The sequence below is a fragment of the Trichoderma harzianum genome (assembly GCF_003025095.1).
Source record: "Trichoderma harzianum CBS 226.95 unplaced genomic scaffold M431scaffold_31, whole genome shotgun sequence".
Taxonomy (NCBI): Eukaryota; Fungi; Ascomycota; class Sordariomycetes; order Hypocreales; family Hypocreaceae; genus Trichoderma; species Trichoderma harzianum.
In genome coordinates this window covers 1-24,306 of record NW_020209279.1, presented here as the reverse complement: position 1 = coordinate 24,306, position 24,306 = coordinate 1, and the positions used below count along the sequence as shown (strand labels likewise).

Sequence of the window (24,306 nt, the reverse complement as noted above, 5' to 3'; positions counted from 1 at the left end):
GTGGCAGTGCCGCCAGATGGCAGCTGGTTACTTCCTCTCTGGGCGAGCCGCCCCTTTCCCTAAAGCCCAGCGAGATGGAAGGAACGGCAAGAGCACGGGGAAATTAGGGCAACAGCTCGCGAAAATTTCTTCTCTGCATATTTGGCAGCAACTGCCCAGACGCGTCGATTCGACCCATTTTGTGCAGGTCATCTCACGAGCTCCTCACTCGTGAGCAAGTTATCACTTTCTCTTCTACGGCACGCACGCTGCATTTTCTCTTCACTGCTGCACCCTCCGTCAGTCGGAGAAGAATCACAGCACTCACAGCTACTTATTTCTCCCTTTCCGTCATTCAGGACACACAAGCTTACTTCACTTCCAGGCCTCACATCTTATCTGTAGCCATCATCACGCATTGGTTTGGAACACTCTGCAATGGCGCATCAGGTCGACAATCCGTCGTCTCCTCGGTCGTCGAGCGGAGGAGCCGATTCCTTCAAGGGAACGCCTGACACGCGATTGACCACGATGACCCCGGATGACGGCTCCAAGTCGTCCACTCTGCTCAAGAGCTATGCCCGCTCAGCTGCTGTCGCCACGTCGCCAGCAAGGCTTCCTGCCGGTGGCTTTCGCAGTACGGTTTCCCACCTGGACAAGGATCCCTTCATCACCACTATCCAGGGCGTTGGCACAAGGCTGTCACCCACGGCGTCGGCATGTAGCCCTTTTGTCGGCAATACCTACGTGCGGCTGCCAAATGGAGATGGCCCCATTTCCGCCGCCTTGAGCACCGACATGGGATTATCCAGGATCCTTGTCGTCTCGTCGCCAACTCAGGTATCTGCGCATGAAGTAGAGGCTCTTCTAACGGTGCGTATGCGAACAATGCCCCATCCACTTGGCAAATACTGACAATGGTATTCGTGTTCAGGATCTAGGAAAAGATGGCAATCCCACTTACGGCGCGAGAAGCTTCAAGGCTCACGGCAGCGGTGTCTTTGTATACTTTACAGACATCAGAGATGCTTGTGCCTCACAGACGAAGCTTCATCAAGCTGATAAAGACTGGAAAGTTGCCTTTGCCAATCCGACACGTAGTGCCCAGTCTCAAGGCAACCACATGGAGATGGGACAGAGTGCAGGTATGTCAGGACCCTATCATCCGATTCGGTTGGATAGATTTGCTAACTATGCAGCCGGCATCTCTCACACAGGTCAGATTATGATCTTTGCTGTGGTTCCTCCAGGAGCTATGGTTGACCCAGTCCAAACTATGGGAGTGGCTCATCGATTTTTGCAATCGCACGGCCGCCTATTTGCCTTTGTCAAGCAGGCTACTTTCCCAAACGGCTCTTTCAGAGCTGTTGCTGAGTTTTGTGACACCACTGCCGCCTTTCCTGTCATACAAGCTTGCAGCGGCGGTATCTCCACAGAGGTTTGTCACTCTCCTTGACGTTACGACGAGCATTCATATTAATCTTTGCAACCACTTAGGGTATTCAGCTCTTTGCATCAGCATACAACGTCGATGCCTACTCTGCCGCCGCACTCGCCGAAGCAGTAGAGGAAATGGCTGTCAGCAAAAGGCCAGATGATCCAGACCAACGGTTTGGCTCTGTGAGCTCCAACTCCTCTCAGGCCGGTCAGGGTGATCCACACTATAACGCACCTATTGCCATGTATCCTTTCATGTTCCAAGCGCCATTCACCCCAGCTGTGCCGTATATGCTGGATTCCTCCTTCCTCCCGGCGGCACAGGCAGGCTCAGGGAGCCCACTGACCCCGTTTGCTCCGCAGTATCCCATATTCGGAACTCTGTATCAGACGCCACCCTCTCCGGCTCTAACTGCCCATAACAGCTACAGTCCTTCGAGGACCTTTTCAGGTGCTGCCGAACGAGCGGATGCTCGCCGACAGAATGCTATGAGAATTAGCCGATCCACCTATCATAGCACCACGACTCATCATAACCATGTTGACATCAATCGTATCCGCGATGGCATCGACGTCCGCACTACGGTAGGCTCATCCAGCATATAGCTCCGAAATCTGGCTGACTTGTTTCCTGCAGATTATGCTTCGCAACATTCCCAACAAGGTAGATCAAGCCATGCTTAAAAGAATCATTGATGAGTCTAGTTGGGGAAAGTACGATTTTATGTACCTTCGCATCGATTTTGCCAACGACTGCAAGTGAGTCATTGTGGCTTTCGTTCATGCAGGCTTTACAAGTACTAATGATCCTGTGCAGTGTCGGATATGCATTCATTAACTTTGTAGACGTGAGTCTCATCTCTCCCTTTCGGCTCTACCATTCACTAACTTCTGCCTGTAGCCTCTGGATATAATCGATGTCAGTACAACTTGAACACAATGAGTGGATTTCGTGAGAGCTGGTACTGACTTCATTGACTTAGTTTGTCAACGCTCGCGGAAACCAACGCTGGTATGCTTCCTCATTGGTATTTTACTGATTTCCTAACACATTGACACTTGATATAGGAACTGCTTCAAAAGCGACAAGGTGGCAGAGATCTCATATGCCAGTAAGTCGGCCTCAGTAGTGTCTTGTGACTCGTTATGCTGACCAAACCGTGCAGCTATACAGGGAAAGGACTGCTTGGTGCAGAAGTTTCGAAACAGTTCTGTGATGTTGGAGGCTCCGCACTACCGCCCCAAGGTAAGCAATTGCCGAAACTTTCCCTAGAATGTCACTCTGTGAGACAAAGGCTAACTAAGACAAGCTTTATTATACCTCTAATGGACCAATGCCAGACCTTGCCGGACAGGAAGAGCCGTTTCCCGAACCTGACAACCAGTCAAAGATGAAGCGAAGCTGCGAAAATGCTGAGCATGTTGGTGAGTTACACACTTGTGCCTGTTTCGAAGTAATTTTAACTGACTCCTTCCAGGACTATTCACGCCAAATGCTGGACAGCATTTCCGTGATGAGCAACGGCGCCGACGATCCCAATATGACCGAGGCACTCGTCTTGCAGCCCTTGAGGAGTACGACTATGAGACGGCCATTCAGCATCTTTACGGCAGCCCGACCCAGTGAGTGAAGCTATGACGAACTAACTTGCCCTTTATTGGCAAAGGACTCTCGACTATTTTGCGACATTGAAGTTTACTGATTCCATTTGTGATGATTGTTTTCCCCCTCTTTTTTTCTCTTTACGCACAACGCAATTGCTATATTTCGGTTGATAACGATGATTTTTCACGTGGTGAGATGAGAACACGTAGTTTGACAGACAGAGAACAGGGTCCGTTCATAGTTCAATACACATTTTGTTCGAGAAAGTCAAAACGCTTAATATCATTGCCATGAGGCTGACATCTAAAATCCCAGTAGCACTAACTAATACAGCGCTCATGGGAGCATCGACCGCTAACCAAGTAACTGGTACCTGTTACTAGAAATATCTACCTTATGTTATGAGTCCTGATTCGATACCAAATGTTCAGGGAGAGAAGGAAGGGGTTTTCGGGGTGTGTTTAGATGGTTTGGAGCTGGATGGCGGAGGGGATGAAAGCGTGACTCGTGATCTAGATGGTGTATGTCTGAATAATTGTCATCATTTTGAGATCCTGGCGTTCCAAGTGAGGGATGCCGCCGTGGAAGCTCCTTTTGACCGGCTTCACGAATTGGCTGGTGGGATTCGGTCGTCTCTAGGGAGGAGAACGTCATCCGTTTACTCGGTACGTTTGGTGCAGCTTCAAATGAAGAGACACTGACTACTGGAATATGGCTCGGCACCGGTTGTTCGTCTGCTTGGACACCCGGATCAGGTTTATAGAAGCCATGAGATCCATGGCCAGAATACGGCGGCGGGGAGGTATATGCAATCCCGGCAGCTTGTTCCTGTAAGGCGGCAAGATAAGGAATGGGGACCCCCCTAGAGAAAATGACGAGGAACAAGCAAGAGAGTAATAGGATGGCCTGGACAATGGCCATGCGCTTCTGGAAGACAACTTCGTCGGCCAGCAGGTTCAGTCTTGTGCTCAGCGCGACAATGTCACGCTCGGACTGCTCCCGTTGACTTTCGAGAGCTAGGACGGTGGATTGCCAAATCTGTTCGTACTGCTCACGCACATTGCGCATTTCAGCGAGGACGGTGGAGTTTAGATCTCCGAGGAAACGAGTGAGCTTAGATACTTGCTTCTGTTCGGTTTTCTGCAGCGCATCCTGCATGAGCCGCGATTGGTCCTCGACGTATTTGAGAGACAGTGTGAGATTGGACTCGACCTGCTGTAGGCGCTTGGTGATGGAGTTGAAGAAGCTGCCCTGCACGGTTGGCGTAGCAGCGGAGGCGCTTGAGGTACTTCGAGGTTTTCCTGTCCCGGAGCCTGTCCCTGAGTTTGTCCCGGAGCCTGTCCCTGTAGAGTCTACAGGCTCTACCGGGACTTGGGCATTCTCGACAGCCGGTTTGGAAGGGTCCGTTTGTTTCAACGGCGGTGTAGTAGAAGGATCACGCGCTTGCGTAGCGTTTGATCTTGGAGAATCCGGAGATGCAGGGTCTGATTCCACGGCACCGTCTTTACTCTGAGGTTTGACCCCCTCACTAGCGGTTGCGGAGCTCAGATTCCCCGGTGTTCCATCAGCTGCCACCGTTGGAGACGCAGCGCATGTCGCTGTCAAAAGGTAGAAGGGGTCTTCGTCTAATGGTGGCAGAGAGGTGCTGACGGGAGGGGGAATAGTCTCCTCGTCACTTTTGGTCTCGACAGTGGTTTCAACAGCCGCGGATGGTGGTAAAACAGTAGCAGCGGGAACCGAGAGGACCTCTTCCTCCTCAACCTCCTCCTCCTCTTCATGAGCGTCATCTTCTCGACCCGTCTCACTATCTTTCCAAGAGTCGAGCATTCTCGAGCCATGTACTCGTAGTAACGAAACTGGGCAGTAATACTCGTTTCCGTAATGTGTAATGAACTCAAGCCTGATATATTTCGCCCAGATCTGAGGGTTCTGTACAAGGAACGCCTGTATGTCACGAGAGTTTGCGGCTTCGAATATTCCAATCTCCCTCCACTTATCCATTTTCACGGGATATCTGTCACTCACGCTGACCCTAAAATGACGAACCATGCTAGAGAAGAATTCAAAATTGGCGATGACGATTGTGTCGATGAGGATATCGTCGCTGAGCTCGACGATGACATACTTGTTTTGCGCGGCGCATTCAAGTAGCATGTAAGAGTCCTTGTTTTCCACCAGAATTGCTTTGGCATTTTTGGCTTGTGGGCCGGCTTTCAAAACGGTGGCGCCGGCATCGAAGGACGAGTATGAGAAGCGCTCCTTGCAAGTTTGTCCAGCGTCTTTGCTTCGGTAGATGGGCGCTTTCCCGTCTTTGGACACAAGAGCCTCGTCAACATCATCGCCCTTATTCGAGTTTGCCGGTTCCGCATAGGTTCCAGTTCGAGTTCCTTCTCCATCGCCGTAATCATCAAAGGTCAGGGATATTTCTCCTTCTTCACCCAGTCCCTCTTCCACGTCGTGGGATGGTCGGTCTCCTTTCTGACGCCCGCTTGAGTTCCGAAGGTGCAAGTCTTGAGGGTCTTGTCCAGTTTCCTTTAGCATCATCTCCTTCCAGTCCTCAAATGACATGAAAGGCGTCGTAAAGGTATCGCCCGTAGATGTCTTCGTCAACGTGTCGTTTTGGGTCGCTGCAGATGGCGAGGCCTCCTCCTCCTCCACAAGGGGTTGTGTAACACGCTCGGCAGCATCATAGTAGTCGCCTGTGATGGAAATCTTGGTCGGGGCCGGTATTGAGTCCGTCCATGATGTCTTGAGGCATAGCGACGGCAGCGCGTGCGTGATGTAGTTGATGGTACGAGCGTCGCATTGGCCAGGCGCACTCTGGGGAGAGGCTTTCGAGTTAGCCTGCACAAGGCCGCTTGATAGGAGAAGAAGAGTAAGACCAGCGTGCCAAATACACGAGGGGAGGGTCATGGTAAGATGTGAGGTAAGTCATTGATAAAAAGGCACCTGGAGGTTATTCAAGGTCAAGCAGTGGCAATATCAAGTACTTGTCTGGAATCCTGCTAGGCGGTTGACTCCATCCCTGGCAAGCCTGGTATAAACCGCCTTCTCCGCATTAGCTGCGACTACCTATTGAGTACACTGTACTAATCTTAGCAGGCGCAAGATGTTGAAGAGGCAACTAGGCGACTTTAGGAAAGTAAATGTCTATAAATGGATAGCTGTTGTCCTTCCTCGATGCTTCCGCGACCAAGGTCGTTTAGTATGCCGTAGAATTAACCAAGAGATATCTTGCTTTTTGAGTATATAAAGTGATGTGTACAGTACAAATACAAATATTCTCATTGGTTTAATTTATTATTTTGTGATCAGATACAAAGCGGTTTCCACGATGTACACAGAATACCCGGATTTACAGGCGCAACGCAGCGCACGTGCAGCAGGAATATTAACACGGTGGTCTCATCAATTTGGCTAATCAACTGTGGATCTTCAACTTACTAATGCCTCGATCCCAACTAACAGATGTGGCAATGGTGCAACATGACATCGCATGCCAGGTAACTTAATGTACAGCCGGCTTATGTTGCCTGTCAAAGGCCACCTCAGCCCTTTTTATTTGCATCCGACAATCGCATCGCCGACGAGTTCAACATCGATTGCGGCCATCATTCAAGTCGTTCGCTATGGATCAAGTCATGGGCGGCGATCGCCTCCCACTGGAAGCATGGTTCTGGGAGATGCCTGTGTGCACGCGATGGTGGACAGCGGCGACTGTCTTGACAAGCGCCCTCGTCCAGTGCCATATGGTGACGCCGTTTCAGCTATTCTATAGCTTCAGAGCCGTCTTTATCAAGTCACAGGTTGGTCGCGCCTCCATTCGCTACTCTTCTTCGCATGTCCTAACTGATGATGCAACTTGCAGTACTGGCGACTGTTGACAACGTTTCTCTACTTCGGTCCGTTTTCACTCGACCTACTCTTTCACATATACTTCCTACAACGCTACGCACGGCTGCTTGAGGAGTCATCAGGTAGATCGGCCGCATATTTTTCATGGCTCCTCGTCTACGCAATGGCGAGCCTCATCGTACTGTCGCCACTGGTTTCAATGCCATTCCTCGGGCACCCTCTCTCCTCTACCCTCGTTTACATCTGGTCTCGCCGTAACCCCGACACCAGACTCAGCTTCCTTGGCCTGCTCGTGTTCACGGCTCCGTACCTGCCGTGGGTGCTGATGGCCTTCAGCTTGTTTATGCACGGCACGATCCCCAGGGACGAGATCATGGGTGTCGTCATTGGCCACATTTGGTACTTCTTCAACGACGTATACCCACCGCTGCACAATGGCTCCAAGCCATTAGACCCCCCAAGCTGGTGGAGGAGGTTATTCGAGGGCCGCAGAACAGAAGATTCCACCACGGATATTGACGATATGGTGGGTGCAGCGGGACGAGATGTCGCTGCCGTAAACGTGCTGTAATCAACGACGAAAGCGAGTCTTTCCTATTTTGGTGTCCACACACAGGGCACCCCGCTAGATTAAACCACAGCCTAGCAAACAAGTGTAAATAAGAATTAACGAAATGTGCTCTACCAAGAGGCCAAGGACCACATACTGAATATAGACTACAAGAAGAAACAAGAGAAAATAAACAACTAAAAATAACTTCATAACTCAAAGCCATTATGTTTGGTAAAATAAATTCAAAATATTCAATAATGCAAAACATAACTAATCGTAGAGAAAGTATTATAAAATAAAGTAGCTGCTATATTAAAGAAAAAATATATAATGATTAAAGAATTGCTAAACTTAACTGGGGTAAAACATTCCTCGCCGCTTATGTAATATTTCTTTTCCGGGTAGTAAATATTTACTAGGCTACATGTGACGTTAGATCATGGAGCTTATGATAGCGAGGAGGTAAATCGCTTGCCGTGCAATATCGGAGCTTCGCGCCAGTTGATATCATTCAATCTCGGTCATATTTGCGCAGAAACCTGTGTGCCATGATACTTCCGCGCCGCTAGCTACCCAATCGTGGCCTGGTGAACCGTGTGGAACTTTTCTCCGTGTGGCCTCGCCAGAAATCCGTCACGATGCAAGATGAGCTTCTTCCCTCTGAAGTCGAGCAAGTTGAATCGGTTAGTCCTTGTAGCCCTCTTCCTGTGAAGGTTGGTATTCGTTAAAAGCATCACTGCTAATTGTGGCAAAGCTGATTCTTTCTCTCTATGAACCAGCTTCACCCAGCACGATTTCCAAGACGCAGGCAACGTTATCACGGTTACAAGGTTCACCACAAGCATGGTCGCTCGCCCACCACCTGCTTGGGCGCCCGGACGAGAAAGTCAAGTTTTTCGGCGCGCTCACCATCATCGTTAAGCTGAATACCGAAAGGCATGTTGGCCATTCGATCCATTGTGGCCTGAACTTCATGGCTGACCTCGACCAGTGCGTCTCTTACCGATAGCGATGCCACAGAACTCCTCGTCTCGCTCTTGGAATGGTACATTGGGGCCGTGCAACAAAAGACGGGATCGCTCGTTGTACGGAAGCTTTCATCTGCCTTGTCGACCTATTTCCTATATTTCCACCGACTATGCAGCCGCTACATCTTTCATCTTCTGGTTAGCCTGGCATCAAATCGAGCCTGGCAGCCTGGTACAATCGATGAGTCTGTGGACTTTAACGCCATATCAGAAAGCCTTACGGGAGTCCACTTACATGCGGCTATCTTGGTGATTAGCAACATTCTCGAAGATGTTGCTCGTATCGACCTGAACGCTGCAAGCAAGTACGCAACTCCCCTCCCCCGCCGTAGCTATGTTCAAGCGTCACTAACCTGAACCAGCGTTGGGCTATACGACTCGGTTCTCGCAAACACTTCGGATTCTGTAACGCTCATCACCATGTGCATGAACCGAGATGGTACTTCTCCGGAGGTCAAACAAGATGCGCTGAGGTGTCTTCAGGTGGGTGGCCACATGTCTGGTTAAGCGTACCAAACGATGCAGGGAAGCTAATAGATGTCTGTCTCCTAGTCCTGGGTGAACTTTGCTCAAAAGACATCAGCACGAAACAGTTACATTGCCGACTCTCTGCGTCCCCTTATCGGAGGCTCCATCAACGCGCTGATGGTGGAAGACTTGTACAATGCAGCCGCGGAACTACTTATCGATGTGCTCTTCAATTGGCCTTCTCTTTTCACCGAACAGCACTACACGGCGCTTTCCAACGTCCTCGATACGGCGTGGTTTCATAATCTTTACGACCAGTTAATCCAAGGTGACGGTGATTTTGAAGCAACACAGCTCGGATACGTGCTTCTCGCCTTTGGTGAAGCCAGGATACAAATTCTCATTCAAGACGACAACGACCAAAACCGAAATATACTCTCCAGATTATGCGGCCTGCTTGCGGCCGATGGCTACCCCGTTGCTGAGAACAAGATTTTCGTTCCCGCCATTGAGTTTTGGTCGACATTCACGGAATTTGTGTCAGATATGGAGATGGAATCAACCTCGGCAAGTTCACTAACCACGATCATGATCCCATACATCTTTCAAGCAACGTCACACGCATGGAAGAAGATCATCTATCCACCAGCAGATGAATTTCACTCATGGGACTCGGTTGATCGCGTTGGGTTCAACGATGCCAGAAAAGATGTGGTGGATTTCCTACAAGCCGTCTACGTCTTGATTGGACCGAAACTTGTCGAGACTTTTTCATCATTGATACTATCCACCTTGGCAAATTCCTCCTGGCTGGAATTGGAGTCGGCTATATTCTGCCTGGGAGGCTTGGCAGACTGCAGTCAAGAAGACCCGCGCTGTGATAGCTCCCTTGCTGCTGTCTTTGCATCACCACTGTTTTCAGTACTTCGAAGTGGTCAGAAAAACATACCGGCTCGAGTAAGGCAGACTTGCCTCACCCTGATAGAGCAGTACACAGAATACTTTGAAAGAAACACCCACCTTCTTCCAACTGCGCTCAGTCTTCTATTCAAAGAGGTGTCAGATCACTCAATGGCCTTGCCAGCATCCAAGTCCATCCATCGGCTCTGCTCATCTTGTCGGTTACATCTCTATCCCGAAATGGACAATCTACTAGCCGAGTATCAGAAGTTGGTTGCTACAGCGTCACTTGATTGCATTTCTCGTGAAAAGATTGTTGGTGCGCTTGCGTCCATTGCTCAAGCTAATCCAGAAGACGACGAGAGGTATGCCGCTTGTTCAGGGCTACTTGCTTTCATACAAGACGATGTGCAAAAATCCATGACACTGTTGAATATCACCAATGATGAAGCATTGCCGCATCAAATGGAGATGCCTTGCCCTGATATCGCCCCTCAAGAGCACATTGGCTTGCATATTGCTCTGAGGGCCCTGAGGTGTCTAGCAAGCATGGGAAAGGGCCTACAGTCACCCCCGGAATTCTCTATTGATCTCGAGGCTGTTTCACCTCAGAAGGTACAGACGCCTAAACTGGTTGAGCTGCAGAAACAAGTTATAGGCATCATCGTCGAGATCCAGAACGTATTCAAGGGAAGTTCAGAAGTCACGGAGCTAATATGCAGCGTTCTTCGCAGCGGCTTCTCCGAAACCGAGCCGGGGCCGTTCGTTCTCACCCCTGATGATATAGTAGCTTTTCTGGTGGGACATTCAAAAGACACACCTAGAATTGGCATTATTGTCAGCATGGCGTGTTCGTTTGTTAGTTCCCTCTCTCCTCACACGATAGGCCAGTATCACAAGATACTCTCAGAGGTCCTCGTTTGGGTAATTGGGCTGCTAAAACAGCTTCCCGGTAAGAGGCTCCATTAATTTAACCTCGAAATGACAGCGCCCTGTATTAACATGTAAGAGCAGAGCCTGGATCAGAGCCTGAACTTGTGCAGAACGGCATTGATCTCGTGAGCCGATTGCTGACAAGGAGCCCTGGCACTTTTATCGGGCTCCAACCATCAGACGCAATCGAGTTCTTTTTCCTATTCACATTGCAAGTTTTGGATGGAAAGGAGCCGTTGCCCAAGGCAGCTGCCGCTGAATTTTGGGTAAGCAATTATTGGAAGCCCGCTGGCATGCATGATTCTGGCGTCTTGCAGCTTACTAACACGTTGATAGACTGCGTTTGTCGGCACGCGAGGAGATGAAGAAGAGCTTCAGAACACTTTCCAGAGGGCTATGGACACTCTAGGGCCATTGCTTGGCCAATCCCTTGCCCGAAACATTGGAGGTAATGCCCTACGTAGTGAGCTGGATCGACTGTGCGAACCCTTGAGGAAGCTTGTGACCAGATACCCAATGGCAAAAGACTGGCTGCAGTCCGGGCTGGAACATCCTTCATTCCCGAGCGAAAAGGTTTCTGCAGAGCAAAAGTCGCTCTTTGTGAAGAAAATAATCAGGTATATTACCTTATGAGATTCAATGCATAACGGCTGTGCTAACTCATCTGTAGTCTTAGAGGTTCTCGAACGACAAATCAGGTCGTCAGAGATTTCTGGTTATCCGCGAGGGGTGCCAACTTTGCATACGCATCATAAATCGACAATGGCCTGGGTTGGCCATGATTCCGTGACAGGATAGAAAGAGAAGCAAAAGATACACAATACCATAGATATGCAATCACATGTTTACCCCCATGTTATGTTCTGTGCCGAGTGTGGCTGGCCAAATCAATATTGGCGACTGCTATCATCATACTCATACATGCCTATACTATACAGGGTGGTCTTACAACTAACGGACAAGGATATATGACGTGCAAAAGTTCAAGACGCTGATGCCCACGAAAGACTTTTTTACAGCCCAACTGCAGTTTTCACGATCTCCATCGTTTCCTTTGCACTTTCCTGGGCTTTGCGTGCTCCGTGTTGCTCTATCTTGTCAAGGTACGAATCGTTTGCACTTAGATCGAGATATCGGTCCCGAATGCCTTGTAATCCAGTCAACAGTGCATCTGCGACTGCTTCTTTAAAGATTTTGGGTGATGCATCAGCATATGCTTCAGCTAACTGAGCCGGACTGCGCCTTTCTGTATCAAAGACTGAGAATATTTCCAGCAAGTTGGAGATACCTGGGCGTGTAGCGGGATCATAGGAGATTCCTGGGGTTGAGTCTGTCAGGGCGGTGGCAATCTTGGAGCGAATGTCCTGCGGCGAATCGGTGATTAAGATTCTGGACCGCTGTGCTTCGTGAGATTTGGACATTTTACTTGTGGGTTCCGTCAAGGACATGATGCGTTGGGCAGGGGCTGTTTTTTCAGTAAGCTGGCTGTAGCTTAAGGGGAAAGGGGTGATGGGCATCAAGCATACAGACGATGGTTTCCGGGTGGACGAGATGGTTTCCGTACGCATGGTTAAAGTTTGTGACACATTCACGCGCAAACTCCAGGTGTTGCTGCTGGTCATGGCCGACGGGCACATGAGTTGCCCTTGGGGTAAAACGCATCAGCAATTGTTTTGATCTGATCTGGAAGAGACATATATTGCCAGGCTTACCGATGGACGAGGATGTCGGCGGCCTGCAGCACGGGGTACGAGAATAAGCCTAGCTTCAGCCGGGAGCCGACAGACTTATTTTCCAGCGTTGAGGATGAGGCCAGGCTGAGTTTGCTCTGAGGCGGGTTCAATGTCAACAGGGAACTTTGTTTGAAGGCCAGTTTGAGTTTCTATATACCTTCCACTGTGTCATTCTCGATAGATATCCTACAGAGGCAGTACAAGCAAGAATCCACATGAGCTCAGAATGAGCCGGCACCTACAGGCAAACGTTATTTTATGATTCACGGCAACGCTTTGGGCTCAGGGGAGGAAAAGAAAAACCAACGGAAGACTGGTAGAAGATGGTGCATCGCTCGGGATCCAGGCCAATGGCAAGGAGGGCGGCCAGGACTTCTCTCTTGCGCTGCCTCAGCGTCTCGGGCTTCTGCGGCACGGTGATGGCATGGAGGTCAACGATGGAGTAGATCAGCTTGGTCGAGGGTTGCTCGTCGCGCTGCAGATTGACCCATTGCCTCAGAGCTCCGACATAGTTGCCCAGATGCGGCACTCCGGTGGGCTGGATGCCGGAGAAGACGACGCGAGGCCGTAGAGAAGATGGCTTTGCTCCGGTGAGTCGTTGCATCTATGCCGCCAGTAACTCAATTCTTTTTTTTCTTTTTTTCTCTTTTTTTTCTTTTTCCTTTTTTCTTCTTTCTCTGTTAGTTGCCTCTATTTCATCTCATTGGCAGCAAACAGAATGAATGAATGGACTGAAGTGGAAAAAAAGTTTCAGGCGTTGCATGATTTCGGGAGCAGAATTTCCGTATCGGCGCTAGTGAGTTTAAGCTACAGCATTCTGCTGGCTTAAACGGGTGCTAAAATTGTTTAAATTGGGTACCTGTTTTGGTGCTTCAATTGCTATGTAGGTACGAGCAGTTGTGAGAGGGTATACAGTTACAGTTGTTATATACAAGGTAAGGTAGACAAGACTATTTTTTGATAAGAGAAGCAAAGCAAAGTGAAGCAAAGTGAAATAAAACCTGCAATCCAGAATCCAGACTCCAAAGAAAATGAAGAACACCGTGTAAAGATAGACAGAAAGACTCATAAACTTGCGCCTTCACCCAGCTGCAGAAGAGTCAGCAGTGACTTCCATCTCGTCGTTGCCCTGATCCGAGTCCGGCACCGTCGCAAAATTGAGGTGCTTCCAGTCCTCGAGCTCCTCGGTAATGGATCGCATGCGGTCTCTAATACTCTCAATGGCGTAGCTGCCCAGCAGCAGCCGCAATGGCGGATATGAGCAGTGGCCCAGCTGCCAGACCAATTCAGCACATTTGACGGCGCTGGTGGGCTGGCGATCGCCCAGCCACTGCACCATGCGCTTTGCGTGGAGGGCCGGCGATGTCGAGGTCGAATAATGCTCGCTGGGCGGCTTGATGAAGAAATGGCCCCAGGTCGGCAGCGGGTTGGTGTCCGAGTCGGGCTCGTCGCGGCGCACCAGGCCGGGCTCGATCAGCGTCGCCTTGACGTGGAAGGCGTCCGTCTCGTACAGCAGCGCCTCGATGAGGCCCTCGACGGCATACTTGGAGGCGCAATAGGGCCCTAATCCGGGGACTCCCAGGGCGCCGGACGTTGAGCTGAAGATGAGGTAGCGGCCGGCCTGCTGGCGACGGAAGTAGGGCAGCGTGGCGTGGATGATGTGCAGCGTGCCCATGAAGTTTGTCTCAAACTGGTTGCGCAGGTCGTGCTCGTCCTGGTCCTCGCAGGCGCCGATGACGCCGTAGCCCGAGCAGTTGGCCACGACGTCGACGCGGCCGAAGCGGTCCATGACCTGCCGGAAGACGCGGTTGACGGACTCGCGCGAGCGCACGTCGCACAGCAGGCCCAGGCAGTTCTCGTGGATGCCCTGCATGTCCTCGGGCCGCGACTCGAAGACGCGGCCGACGGAGCAGACGAGATCGCCGTGCGAGAGGGCGGATTTGACCAGCGACCGGCCCATGTGACCGGTGCCGCCAAAGATCTGAATTGAGAATCACGACGAATCAGTCATTTTGGGGGGAATTTCAATTTTGAAGAGAAGATTGTTTTGTAATTTTGATACAAAGGGAGAGAAAGGAAGGACAAACAATCCAAACCAGCTGCTTTGTCGGCCCGTTGGGCACATGCGGATCGCAGCTCGCCGGCAGCTGCAGTCGCGGACGCGACGCTTCGCCCGACTCGCTGCGGTTCTCCATGATCTCTTTCGACACAATCCCAATATTCTTCCCCCCTCAAGGCTTTTGAAGCAGGTTTGAGTCTGAGTTCTCTACGCCTCTTGGCAGTGCAGCAGCCGCGTCTCGCCGGAACAAGGCATAGACGTCGGGCGATACTGTGTGAATAGCGAAAGTGTCATTTCTCGAGGCGTTGAGCTGAAGGGAAAGGCGAGATGCCGATGCAGCCTTGTCTGTTTTATAAGACACACCGCCAAGGGGGGCTATTGATTAGGTTCCATCCGAACAGGTCCGTCGTCAGTCAGTTCAGCCTTTTTTTTTTTTTTTTTTTTCGTTCCTCCGGGTTAGCCGTTGCTTCGGCCTTGTTGCCACCAAACGACATGGTGTTGAGGAATCTTGCTAAGTTTACAAGGCAGCTCCTTGGTGACATGTTTAGTTTATTTAGTGCTTTAGGATGATGGCGTTTCACATTGATTCTTTTTTCATGTTTCAAGTAATGACTCAGTAAATGGCTTCATATTTCTTTCATCTGACAGCTAAGATGCTAAACTACCCAGTGCTATTTATTTTATGTGGCTTTTTTTTTTTTTTACGTTCATTCTTTTCTCGGCTACCCCGAACCGGCCTTTCTTAGTTGAGATACTGGCTGACATACTCCTTACGAATTTCGTTGCCGTCCAGCTCCGGAGCACGGTTCAGAGGAGTCCACTTTGGCTCATCCTTGAAGAGTCTCATGGCATGCACATACTAATCAATAGACAGCGGGTTAGTTGGTGTTGATGGTTTGGTTGATGAGTAATAAACGAAACACGGCATATGAGATGAAAGACAGAGGAAGAGAACTTTAAAAGAAGTAAGAAGAAAAGAAAGAAAATTTCTCACGTTGGACTCATCAGTAGTAAACCGGTGAAAGATGCCCGCGGGAAGGATGATGAGGTCGTCCTTTTCCAGCTGAATGCGCACCCACTCGTCGCCCTGGTTGCGCACGTCAAAGTAGCCCTGGCCGCCGCGGATGTAGCGAATCTCCTCGTCCTCGTGCAGGTGCTCGTTGAAGAACATCTTGACCTTGTCCTCGTACACGTCGCCCATCTTCTCCGGCGACACGACAATCTCGTCGCGGTTCTTGTAGCCGCGGTTGGCAGCCAGGACGTCCACCTCGCTGGTCGCGGGCAGGTGGTGGTACAGCACGCCCAGGTTGGCCAGCGCATCCGCAGTCACCTCACGGCCGGAATCGTGAGGCAGACGCTGGTCGCCCTTTGCAGTTGCGATGCCCGCGTTAGCAACAGAGCCGCACAGCGACGAGACCGGCTGGTTGGGAGGCTTACCGGCAGGTTGTCGTACATGTAGGCCTTCATCTTGAACGGCTGGGCTTTTTGTCTACGTTTATGAGGGGTTTCTGGGAGGTTGAAAGATTGCAGCGTCATGTCATGGCGAAAAAACAACGTCAATTATTTAAGGACGGAATCATCGAATCAGAGCGCCCCACCAGCCAACGCGCGCCCCCCAAGAGGCAAGCTTACAGGTACATTTCAGCAAGTACATCTGTTGAGCTTCAAATCACACTACATGTACTCTTTTTGCCGTGATGATTGGGATTTCTGTTGCAAAAGGAAAAAGAGGAGAAATAAGCCCTAGAGTGGTCCAACATCCAACTATCGGTGTTCTTGACAGTGGGCGGCGGAGCAGGCCCTGGCTGTGAAGACTAATCAATCACATGCTAAGGGCGAGATGAACAGGTATCAAATACTGGGAAACTATATGGAGCTGCATCAACTGTTGGGGGACCGGAATGGCGAAATCTAGCTTCAAATGTGCAGAAACTGGCGCTTCTAAATCCATGTAACATGATTGGATTCTTGCGCTGCATACAGAGTAGCTTCGTCCCAATTGTGGTTCAAGTGTCCGATTATGTTATCATCCAGGAACTGTCTAGGATTCTGACTGACCCCACGCAAGCCCCTCCTTCAGAAAATACGTCATACTCTAGAGGGGACCTAAGCTCTCACCTGGTACCAGGTTCTGACAAGTGATCCACCAATGGGACTTGAGCTGACCTAACTTGGACTCAGTCAGAATACAAAGTGGACTGCCTTACCTTCTTCAACAACCAACACAAACTCAACCGTCGTTCTCGTTCAAACATGATCACAAGGCAACTTCCCGCTCTCCGCTATTCCAGGAGGCTCCTCCTTGGAACCATCAGCACCGGCGTCTGTTACGGAGCCTTTGCAACCAATTCCCCCGTTCGCTTCGACTCCCGCCAAAACCAAAAGTCGCCTCCCCCGGCGAGTCAGCCCGCAGCCAATCCTTCAGAGCCATTACTCTCGCCTCGCATCATCCGGCAGATATCCGCTGGCAGCATTGTCGGTCAGTAAACCATCTAATGCAGACTTTCCACTCGGCTATTGTTATTCGCCACTCTCAACGAAGAACGAATTGATTCTCATGCCGTCACTTAGGATTCGGTACCGGTCTCCTCGTTTCTTTCTTCTCCCGTACCCTTGTATTCATTGGTGGAGTGATGGCGGCATTTTACCATGTAAGTGCTTACGTGACTGTCACAACTCCTACGCCTAGTGTCTTCCTTGACAATGTTTTAACACAATCAAGCTCGCCTCCTCATATGGGCTAGGCCTACCGAGCATTGTTCACTCTCACAAGCTTCTTACGGATAAGATCCCCCTCTTGAAATATGGCACAGGAAATGGCTGGTTTGTAGCATCTTTCGGCTTAACCTTCATCTTGGCGGCATTTGTACGCCTCTAAGATGAAAGTTCCTTTTGTTTCTTATTTTTTTTTTCTCTCTCATCTCTTTGACTGTTTTAAGAGGACTACTCCTAATCAATGTGCCGGGTTTCCCTTGTCAACCACGCTGTCGTAAGAGCATCATCCTCGAAGAACCCCTTGGTCTTCTCCAATATTTCTGCGTTAGACGCATTCAACCATGCCTTCTCAGCGGCCGTGAGCATGCTCTCGTCTATCAGATTCCTGCAGTAGGGGACCATGGTCACATGCTCAAACCCTAGGAATGGCTTGTCGCCGAAGGAATACTTTGTCTTAACCTCCTTGACCATGACGATGTTTTCGATTCGAATTCCGAAACGGCCATCTTCATAATATCCTGGTTCGTTTGAAATGACATTTCCAGGAGCCAATGGAACTTCAGTGTACTGAATTCGGGTTCCAATACCGATGGGGCCCTCGTGGACATTCAAGAAAGATCCAACGCCATGGCCGGTACCATGTCGATAGTCTAATCCAGTACTCTGCTGCAAGTTAGTAGAGCGAATACTTGCTAGAATCTGTCAACTTACCCAGAGATGCTGCCTAGCTAGAGAATCAAGAGCAAACCCAGTCGTTCCCTTGGGGAAGACGGCTAGATCCAAGGCAATGTTACCCTTTAGAACTAGTGTGTAAGCCTCTCTCTCGGCATCTGTAGGCTCTCCAAAATGCAGCGTCCGTGTCGTATCAGTTGTGCCGTCCAAAAACTGCGCTCCTGAATCGCATAGGTAGATGGCATTTGGGTCAATGGTAGCGCAATTTCCACGTTCGGGGCCATAATGAATAACAGCCGCGCTATATACGTTTGTCAGTATATGACTACTGCTGGGGATATCCTAAAAGTGATACAAAGAGAATGGTAAACTCACTTTGCACCAGTTGATGAGATGGTCGGGAATGATAGTCCGACAAAGTGCTCATGCTTGGATCGCAATGCTTCCAATTTGTCAGCAGCCTCTACTTCGTCAAGCACAGCCTTTTTGTTGATGAGCTGGTCCTCGAGCCATGCGAAATACTCAATCAGAGCAGCACCGTCTCGGATGTGGCACGCTCGCATTCCCTCCATTTCGGTCTCATTCTTGACTGCTTTGGAATCCCCAACTGGGCTGCGGATCTCTTCAACTCCTGAGTCACCACCCAGTGCTCTCTTCAAAGCCCAAGAGCCCTTATTAGACATGAGGAAGCTGCCTGCGTTACCGCTCTCCGCGCCCTGAGTAGAGGCAACAAACTGCTGGTGAAGCTGTTCCGCATCGCGGAAGAAGGCGTCGTATGGCTTGATGGCAACGTCGAATTTAGCCAAGTGCTCACGACACTCTTCATCCAGCTTAGACTCGTCCACGTACAATGCTGCCCCCTTTGGCGTGATAACCGCGTACGAGAAGAAGACGGGGTTGTAAGGGATATCGTTGCCGCGCAAGTTAAACAGCCACGCTACCTCATCAAGCATCGAAATGAACACTCCGGGCGATTTCTTCTTCTCAAGCTCGGAAATGAGGTCGGATAGCTTGGCCTGTACTGATTTGCCAGCGAACTTCTCAGATAGCACGGTGATGCGCTGCTGAGGTCGCGCGGGCCTCTCTCCGCCCCAGACCGCATCCACCAAGTTGACGTCAAGGGGAACCAAGTCAGACCCGCCGCTCTTGCGGATTTTCTCTGCGAGCTTCTTTGCTGCAGAGCCTGTGATCAAGGTCGAGTCGACGGCAACCTTCTTGCCTCCGGCGGACTGCTCAGCAGCCCATTCTTGCCATGTAGGGACATCCTGGAGGCCCTGCTTCAACAGCGTCCAGTTGTCATCTAGTTGCTGAGCAGCCTGGTTGAAGTAACGGCCATCCGTCGCAAGGGCCGCAGCTGTTTCCGTGATGACCGCGCAGCCGGCAGAACCAGTGAAGCCGCTGATGAACTCTCGCCGGGCGTCGCAGGAGGCAATGTATTCGGAACTGTGGCTATCTTCTGAGGGCACGACTGCAAAGATATAAACGTTAGTTCGTGTGGTAATGTGCAAATGTACGGCGCATCTCTTTACCATATACTTGGACGTTGTGCTCCTTCATCAGAGCTCTGAGCTGAGCAAGCCTCTCCGTCGTATTGGCTTTCACCATAGCTGCGGTTGAGAGACGGCGGATGGATTGAGAGGACAGCCTTTGCTGGAATTTGCTGGTTAGATTTGGAACAAGTGCTACCAGAGACCTGTACATTGGACGGCGAGGCAAGGTAGCGTTGATCCTCACAGTTCCATCTGGTTCGGCGGAATCGCTACCGAGAGGGGCTGATTTCGCAACCCCGCCAAACGGTTTGCGGCGGGATGGGGAAAGAAGGTGTCCCACTTCCGTGGGGTAGACAAGAAGCCTCGGATTAGCTGCATGTGGTAATTGAACACGGGGGGTTGTTGCACGACAAAAGGGGGATAAAGGGATTTAAGAGAGATGCTGAAAATAAAATGAGAATAAATAAAATAAAACAAAATTAGACGTATTACTTCACTATTGGCTAGAAATGGTTAAAACAATTGTTTGGTCCCTCCACGGTAGAGCGGGCTTACCTGTAAAACGTCAATTGTGCGTCTTGAACCCACAACAAAGAGAGACGAGGACATTTCATTTTCCAAAAATGTTAGCGAATAGTAGGCATCTTTGAGGATTTCACTTGATGTGATTTTATTACATGAATTCGCCTAACTTGGGCGCAGCGTCTTCTACTGACGCAGCAACCTGTGAAATGTGTACTAGATAGCATCTTGAATGGATTGGCCATAAGCGGTTACCAAAAGATACTGATCTATGCTTTTTGAGAAGACATTGCTATTATTCCGGCAGAGAATCTAGTATCTAGATTTCACACGGATGATTTCTAGCCAAGATCCCACGCTTTATACACAATATATAAGAGCGGACCCTGGAGACAAGGAGATAAGTTTGACAACGCCATACATAACCCAAAGAATGCTATACTCACCAAAGATGAATGTTACTAGCCGGTGGCGCGCATCAAGCGACGAGATTCGTGAAAATGACCAGTCCTCGTCATCTAGTCTATCGAGACCGGAGATTTTATGAACTTGGGGCCCATGAAAGCACTCGCCGGTATTAACAAACTAGACAAGACACCGTTACACAGCGAAACAGTAGCAGAATAGGTGTCACTGCTATGTGCAAGACTCCCTTTGCAGGTGACTGCGTTTAAAGTCTTGAATTCAGAAACCCTCGGAAGGGGCGTAAATTGCAAGGACAGAATTGGACGAGATATCCATGGCCAGACTTGACTGACCATGATCCATCAGCTGCTGCAGACACCCATCCATAGGTATATCCTACACATGGATCGTCTTCACCATTGTTTCTAGACACGATAGTTATACAGTCATGCAGAGAAGCTTCTGACTTAACGCTGTCACAGTCACCTTCGAGAATACGTACGCAGCTAGGTGTGTCAATACCCCAAATGTTTATTGTGTTGTCGCATGAGCTGAATGTTATGTGAAGTGAAATTTATGAGAATAAATCCATAACAACCTCCAGCCATGTTCTCTCAGCCCCTGAAGATATATCCGCTTTGGGCGAGCCAGAGTCGAGTTGCTGTATCCGCGAATCCGGAGATTGAAGGTTTTGGGTCATGTGGGAATACGCAATAGACACCATTGAGCCCTCGTGCCCTCATGATCGTGTAGAGTTTCCACACATGAACCCCAGGCTGGGGCAGTTTTTGGATGGAAGGGCAGCTAAAGAGTTAGCTAATCTTGAAAGATAAGGCGTACTCTGCTCGTGCTCCTCCGATGCAAAGGTTTGCAGAGAAGAATATATTTGAAACGATCACCATTCGTTGCGGGAGAAGCCCCAAATGATAGAGCAACGAGCATCATTCCAAAATACAGACGGCATCAAGCTTGCTTGTGGCTGCTCTAAACAAAGTCAGCAAGTTCCGTCATAGGCAGGAGATTTTTGCCTACGATCTTCCTTTGTAATTGGTCCCATGGTGTTGATAACGTCGACAACTCCCAAGCATCCCCTCACGAGTCAAAGTGCATCCAGCCCTTCAGGAAATTGTACTGTAATACTTCACGGATTTATATTTTCCAAGAAGCTTCCATCTTGCCTGTTGAAAATGGTTGACACAGTAGAGATAGTAAAAGTAAAGCTCAGAGGAAAGCGTACGGATTATCTTCTCCGTCAACATTACAGGGGACAACATCTCACAAGCATCTTGCCCTAGGTATCCCGCAAACGCAGACAGTTACATGCGATTTCAGCGTGAGGATGCCCATTTTCCTATGAGCCCATAAGGGATTATTCTTGCGATTCCACTTTCCAACAAAAAGTTGCGGAACTAGATGTAGGGACCTCAGAAGTTTGTCTTCTGAAGTAGGGATATCGGAGCGATATAAGTAACAGTCAGCAAAAACACATGAGTTCCGAGAGTGACGGGCTGGTGTTGAAAAAAATTAACAATGAAACACGCCCTGAGTGAACTAAGGAGGATAATAACAACAACGGTAACCACTTCGAGTTTGCCAATTTTTCTTCTTTACTAATAGAGAAAAATTATGAGTGATGGGTTTAGAATCGACAACTACTGGCAGAGAGATTATCGTATTAATTAAATAATAATTATAACTTTCGCCATTTATCCATTTAAAGATCGATATCATAATAAAAAACTGTTTCTTTAATTTAAATTCCTTTTTTTCCATTTTCCAAATAAAACATTGTCCCACCAAATCCCCTAAACTCCCATATCTGCATGGAGCAAATAACTTCTCTGTACCTTGTAAAAATGACAATCTATGATCTTGTTGCGAAAATAACTCTGTTAGGACTTCATCGCCGTTAAATCGATTTTGGTATGCTATTCTTATTACATCCTGTGTAATCTCAACTTCGTCGCCGAGGATTAGCTTGCATATTTCTGGTCCATATTGCACATTTGCAGCTGCATTTATCATTGCCTTTGTTTTTACAGGCGGTTTATTGCTTTGTCGGCCAATTATAAGCTTTATGATATTAGACTTTGCATGTGAAGCCGCTGCTTCAACAATAGCTTCTGTCATTTGTATCTTCAATGTTATCACGGGCCCTGTTGAAGAAAGGTGCCAGCACTTCACAATCAAATGATCCCGCAAGACGTTTCGAGCATTCTTCGTTGAGTTGGACATACTCTCTTGTTCCACTGAATAAGCTTGTCAATATTTGTTTCTTCTCACTATTAAGCCCTAGGCCCTCATAAATGAGTGCTAGGTCTTTTGTAGCCACCGAAATAGTTGGGTAGTTGTTCTGGTATTCTGCATAACAGCTCTCCATTCTTTTCGAATCTACACATTTACTTTCTCGAACTCTGTACGGTCGTGTAATATTAACCCGATGTTCATAAGCCATAATCTTTTGATTAGATCAGTCCCAAGCTGCGCCTTTGCATACTGTGGTGCTTGACTATCCATAAAGATTACTTCATGTGGTTTCTGTCATCCGTCGAATTCGTCAATGATTGACCCCAAATCCAAGAAAAGGAGAAAGTCACGAGGTCATATCCACTGAGTCTAAAAGTGCTGGCCAGTAAGCGCCCTCTCCTTCCATCCGCGTACCAGTTGTCAAAGTGATGCTTATTTCTTGCTTGTGTCCCAGATGCCAGCGCTTTTCACTGAAGACACTGCTCTGAGAACATGGAATGCAGCCTTTATTCTTGCTTATATCTATCTCTTTATTATTCCAAGTTATTAAAATTTCAAGCCTATTTAAAATAAACGTAATAACTTGTTTGAGAAGCGCTTCCTCAGTAATTTCACAGTGAGCAGATAAAGCATTGATGCTATAGTTATCAGAGGCCGCAGAGGCCATGCCCAGGAGAGCAAGGACTTTATCACGGCGGTCAGACGCCTCTCGGATGTAGCACATATCGAGCAGTTCGCCTAAAATCCGTATATTAATCGAAAAGTTGCTAGTCTTGGTTGACATATCCTTGGATAGAAAGAGAGTATGTTGTATAAGATAATTGGAAGGACATATCAAGAATTGTAAATCCGGCTGAGTCTCTAAAGAAGGTTCCAGTTGCTTTAGTCCAGTATAAAACATATGCCCATCAACCTCCGTTGAACCAGATATTATGATGGGTTGCTGAGCTGCTGCAACCTCCTAGAGAACCTAAGATAGGTAGTTAGTATATATATTATACTCATGGAGAATCACCTCTTACTTAAATTCTTCTTAACTAAGTATGCTTTAAAAAGCTAGGCATTGCTTTCTGCTTTTCTAATTACTTCTTATATATTGTTTATTAATAGCTCTATATATCCCCTTATGTACTTTTTTTATTTTTGTCTTTTGCTTTTCTTAGCTATATAATTACTTAGTTTATAATTATATAAATTCTTACTATTAATTAAACTTAGGTTTTTTCTATATTTATGTTTTATTAACTAATATAAATTATATATATTTATAAAGTTTACTTAATAAAGTAATATTATAAGTATAATAATATTATATAAAGATTTTTTAATATTAGTAAATTATAGTTATTAATAATTATAAAATAATATATTTTTTTTAAAAAAAAGTCCTTATAGTTTCTAAAAAAAAGTATTACTTTATTCCTTAAACTAAGTAATTATATTATTATTTTAGGTAATTAATAAAGGAGTATAATATTTTTATTATATAGGTATAATTTTATATAAGTATAACTTTTAACTTTATTTAATTAATTAAAAAAAATATTAGTTTAAATAATATTCTACTACTTTTACCTTAAGTATTAGTATTTTATTACTATTACTTTTTTAATTTATAAATTAAAAAAATATATTAATATATTTAGCTTTTTACTTTATAAATTAAAATAATACTATTACTTTTTTAATTTATAAATTAAAAAA

The 24,306-nt window shown here is 48.0% G+C and overlaps 9 protein-coding genes across 9 annotated transcripts; 4 read left to right on the top strand and 5 right to left on the bottom strand.

Moving 5' to 3' along the window:
- The first annotated feature begins 316 nt into the window (after positions 1-316).
- On the top strand, positions 317-3,232 carry M431DRAFT_365153 (hypothetical protein). The gene is made up of 12 exons (XM_024914596.1): positions 317-852; positions 914-1,124; positions 1,179-1,417; positions 1,477-2,001; positions 2,054-2,175; positions 2,234-2,264; positions 2,318-2,335; positions 2,400-2,428; positions 2,485-2,528; positions 2,583-2,662; positions 2,727-2,841; positions 2,895-3,232. Exons 1-12 carry the CDS (start codon positions 418-420, stop codon positions 3,041-3,043), a joined length of 1,998 nt encoding a protein of 665 aa, XP_024767569.1. The 5' UTR covers positions 317-417; the 3' UTR covers positions 3,044-3,232.
- M431DRAFT_514081 (hypothetical protein) lies at positions 2,937-6,265 on the bottom strand. The gene has a single exon (XM_024920148.1). The coding sequence runs from the start codon at positions 5,933-5,935 to the stop codon at positions 3,422-3,424; it is 2,514 nt and encodes an 837-aa protein (XP_024767568.1). The 5' UTR covers positions 5,936-6,265; the 3' UTR covers positions 2,937-3,421.
- Positions 6,266-6,501: 236 nt separating this feature from the next.
- On the top strand, positions 6,502-7,719 carry M431DRAFT_156541 (hypothetical protein). The gene is made up of 2 exons (XM_024912954.1): positions 6,502-6,828; positions 6,891-7,719. Exons 1-2 carry the CDS (start codon positions 6,652-6,654, stop codon positions 7,446-7,448), a joined length of 735 nt encoding a protein of 244 aa, XP_024767567.1. The 5' UTR covers positions 6,502-6,651; the 3' UTR covers positions 7,449-7,719.
- A 349-nt stretch (positions 7,720-8,068) lies between these two features.
- Positions 8,069-11,514, top strand: M431DRAFT_501598 (hypothetical protein; the record flags this gene model as incomplete). The annotated part of the gene is made up of 8 exons (XM_024918037.1): positions 8,069-8,113; positions 8,185-8,366; positions 8,422-8,763; positions 8,821-8,941; positions 9,011-10,778; positions 10,841-11,025; positions 11,096-11,376; positions 11,430-11,514. The coding sequence occupies 8 exons, from the start codon at positions 8,069-8,071 to the stop codon at positions 11,512-11,514; spliced, it is 3,009 nt and encodes a 1,002-aa protein (XP_024767566.1).
- A 198-nt stretch (positions 11,515-11,712) lies between these two features.
- Positions 11,713-13,247, bottom strand: M431DRAFT_535936 (hypothetical protein). Its single transcript, XM_024920975.1, has 5 exons — positions 12,800-13,247; positions 12,650-12,730; positions 12,472-12,587; positions 12,286-12,404; positions 11,713-12,224 (listed from the first exon to the last, which is right to left on the bottom strand). The coding sequence occupies exons 1-5, from the start codon at positions 13,094-13,096 to the stop codon at positions 11,773-11,775; spliced, it is 1,065 nt and encodes a 354-aa protein (XP_024767565.1). The 5' UTR covers positions 13,097-13,247; the 3' UTR covers positions 11,713-11,772.
- Positions 13,248-13,557: 310 nt separating this feature from the next.
- Positions 13,558-16,018, bottom strand: M431DRAFT_501595 (hypothetical protein; the record flags this gene model as incomplete). Its single annotated transcript, XM_024918036.1, has 4 exons — positions 13,558-13,581; positions 13,640-14,473; positions 15,546-15,917; positions 15,989-16,018. 4 exons carry the CDS (start codon positions 16,016-16,018, stop codon positions 13,558-13,560), a joined length of 1,260 nt encoding a protein of 419 aa, XP_024767564.1.
- A 786-nt stretch (positions 16,019-16,804) lies between these two features.
- Positions 16,805-17,429, top strand: M431DRAFT_501594 (hypothetical protein; the record flags this gene model as incomplete). Its single annotated transcript, XM_024918035.1, has 3 exons — positions 16,805-17,030; positions 17,123-17,202; positions 17,274-17,429. The coding sequence occupies 3 exons, from the start codon at positions 16,805-16,807 to the stop codon at positions 17,427-17,429; spliced, it is 462 nt and encodes a 153-aa protein (XP_024767563.1).
- Positions 17,270-20,025, bottom strand: M431DRAFT_364942 (hypothetical protein). The gene is made up of 4 exons (XM_024914595.1): positions 19,468-20,025; positions 18,314-19,406; positions 17,978-18,239; positions 17,270-17,929 (listed from the first exon to the last, which is right to left on the bottom strand). The coding sequence occupies exons 1-4, from the start codon at positions 19,637-19,639 to the stop codon at positions 17,501-17,503; spliced, it is 1,956 nt and encodes a 651-aa protein (XP_024767562.1). The 5' UTR covers positions 19,640-20,025; the 3' UTR covers positions 17,270-17,500.
- A 2,923-nt stretch (positions 20,026-22,948) lies between these two features.
- On the bottom strand, positions 22,949-23,569 carry M431DRAFT_549354 (hypothetical protein; the record flags this gene model as incomplete). The annotated part of the gene is made up of 1 exon (XM_024921289.1): positions 22,949-23,569. Exon 1 carries the CDS (start codon positions 23,501-23,503, stop codon positions 22,949-22,951), a length of 555 nt encoding a protein of 184 aa, XP_024767561.1. The 5' UTR covers positions 23,504-23,569.
- Between the last annotated feature and the right edge of the window lie 737 nt (positions 23,570-24,306).

What these genes read in the sequence shown, in the direction of transcription:
- M431DRAFT_365153 (XM_024914596.1), top strand. Translation starts at nt 418, where the DNA reads ATGGCGCATCAGGTCGACAATCCGTCGTCTCCTCGGTCGTCGAGCGGA. An exon ending in CTCCGCACTACCGCCCCAAG is followed by an intron (nt 2,663 to 2,726) that starts GTAAGCAATTGC and finishes AACTAAGACAAG; the next exon opens with CTTTATTATACCTCTAATGG. An exon ending in CGAAAATGCTGAGCATGTTG is followed by an intron (nt 2,842 to 2,894) that starts GTGAGTTACACA and finishes GACTCCTTCCAG; the next exon opens with GACTATTCACGCCAAATGCT.
- M431DRAFT_514081 (XM_024920148.1), bottom strand. Translation starts at nt 5,935, where the DNA reads ATGACCCTCCCCTCGTGTATTTGGCACGCTGGTCTTACTCTTCTTCTC.
- M431DRAFT_156541 (XM_024912954.1), top strand. Translation starts at nt 6,652, where the DNA reads ATGGATCAAGTCATGGGCGGCGATCGCCTCCCACTGGAAGCATGGTTC. An exon ending in CCGTCTTTATCAAGTCACAG is followed by an intron (nt 6,829 to 6,890) that starts GTTGGTCGCGCC and finishes TGCAACTTGCAG; the next exon opens with TACTGGCGACTGTTGACAAC.
- M431DRAFT_535936 (XM_024920975.1), bottom strand. Translation starts at nt 13,096, where the DNA reads ATGCAACGACTCACCGGAGCAAAGCCATCTTCTCTACGGCCTCGCGTC. An exon ending in CGAGAATGACACAGTGGAAG is followed by an intron (nt 12,588 to 12,649) that starts GTATATAGAAAC and finishes AACCCGCCTCAG; the next exon opens with AGCAAACTCAGCCTGGCCTC. An exon ending in GCCGACATCCTCGTCCATCG is followed by an intron (nt 12,405 to 12,471) that starts GTAAGCCTGGCA and finishes TTTTACCCCAAG; the next exon opens with GGCAACTCATGTGCCCGTCG.
- M431DRAFT_364942 (XM_024914595.1), bottom strand. Translation starts at nt 19,639, where the DNA reads ATGTACAGGTCTCTGGTAGCACTTGTTCCAAATCTAACCAGCAAATTC. An exon ending in GCACAACGTCCAAGTATATG is followed by an intron (nt 19,407 to 19,467) that starts GTAAAGAGATGC and finishes ATATCTTTGCAG; the next exon opens with TCGTGCCCTCAGAAGATAGC. An exon ending in ATCTCATCAACTGGTGCAAA is followed by an intron (nt 18,240 to 18,313) that starts GTGAGTTTACCA and finishes AAACGTATATAG; the next exon opens with CGCGGCTGTTATTCATTATG.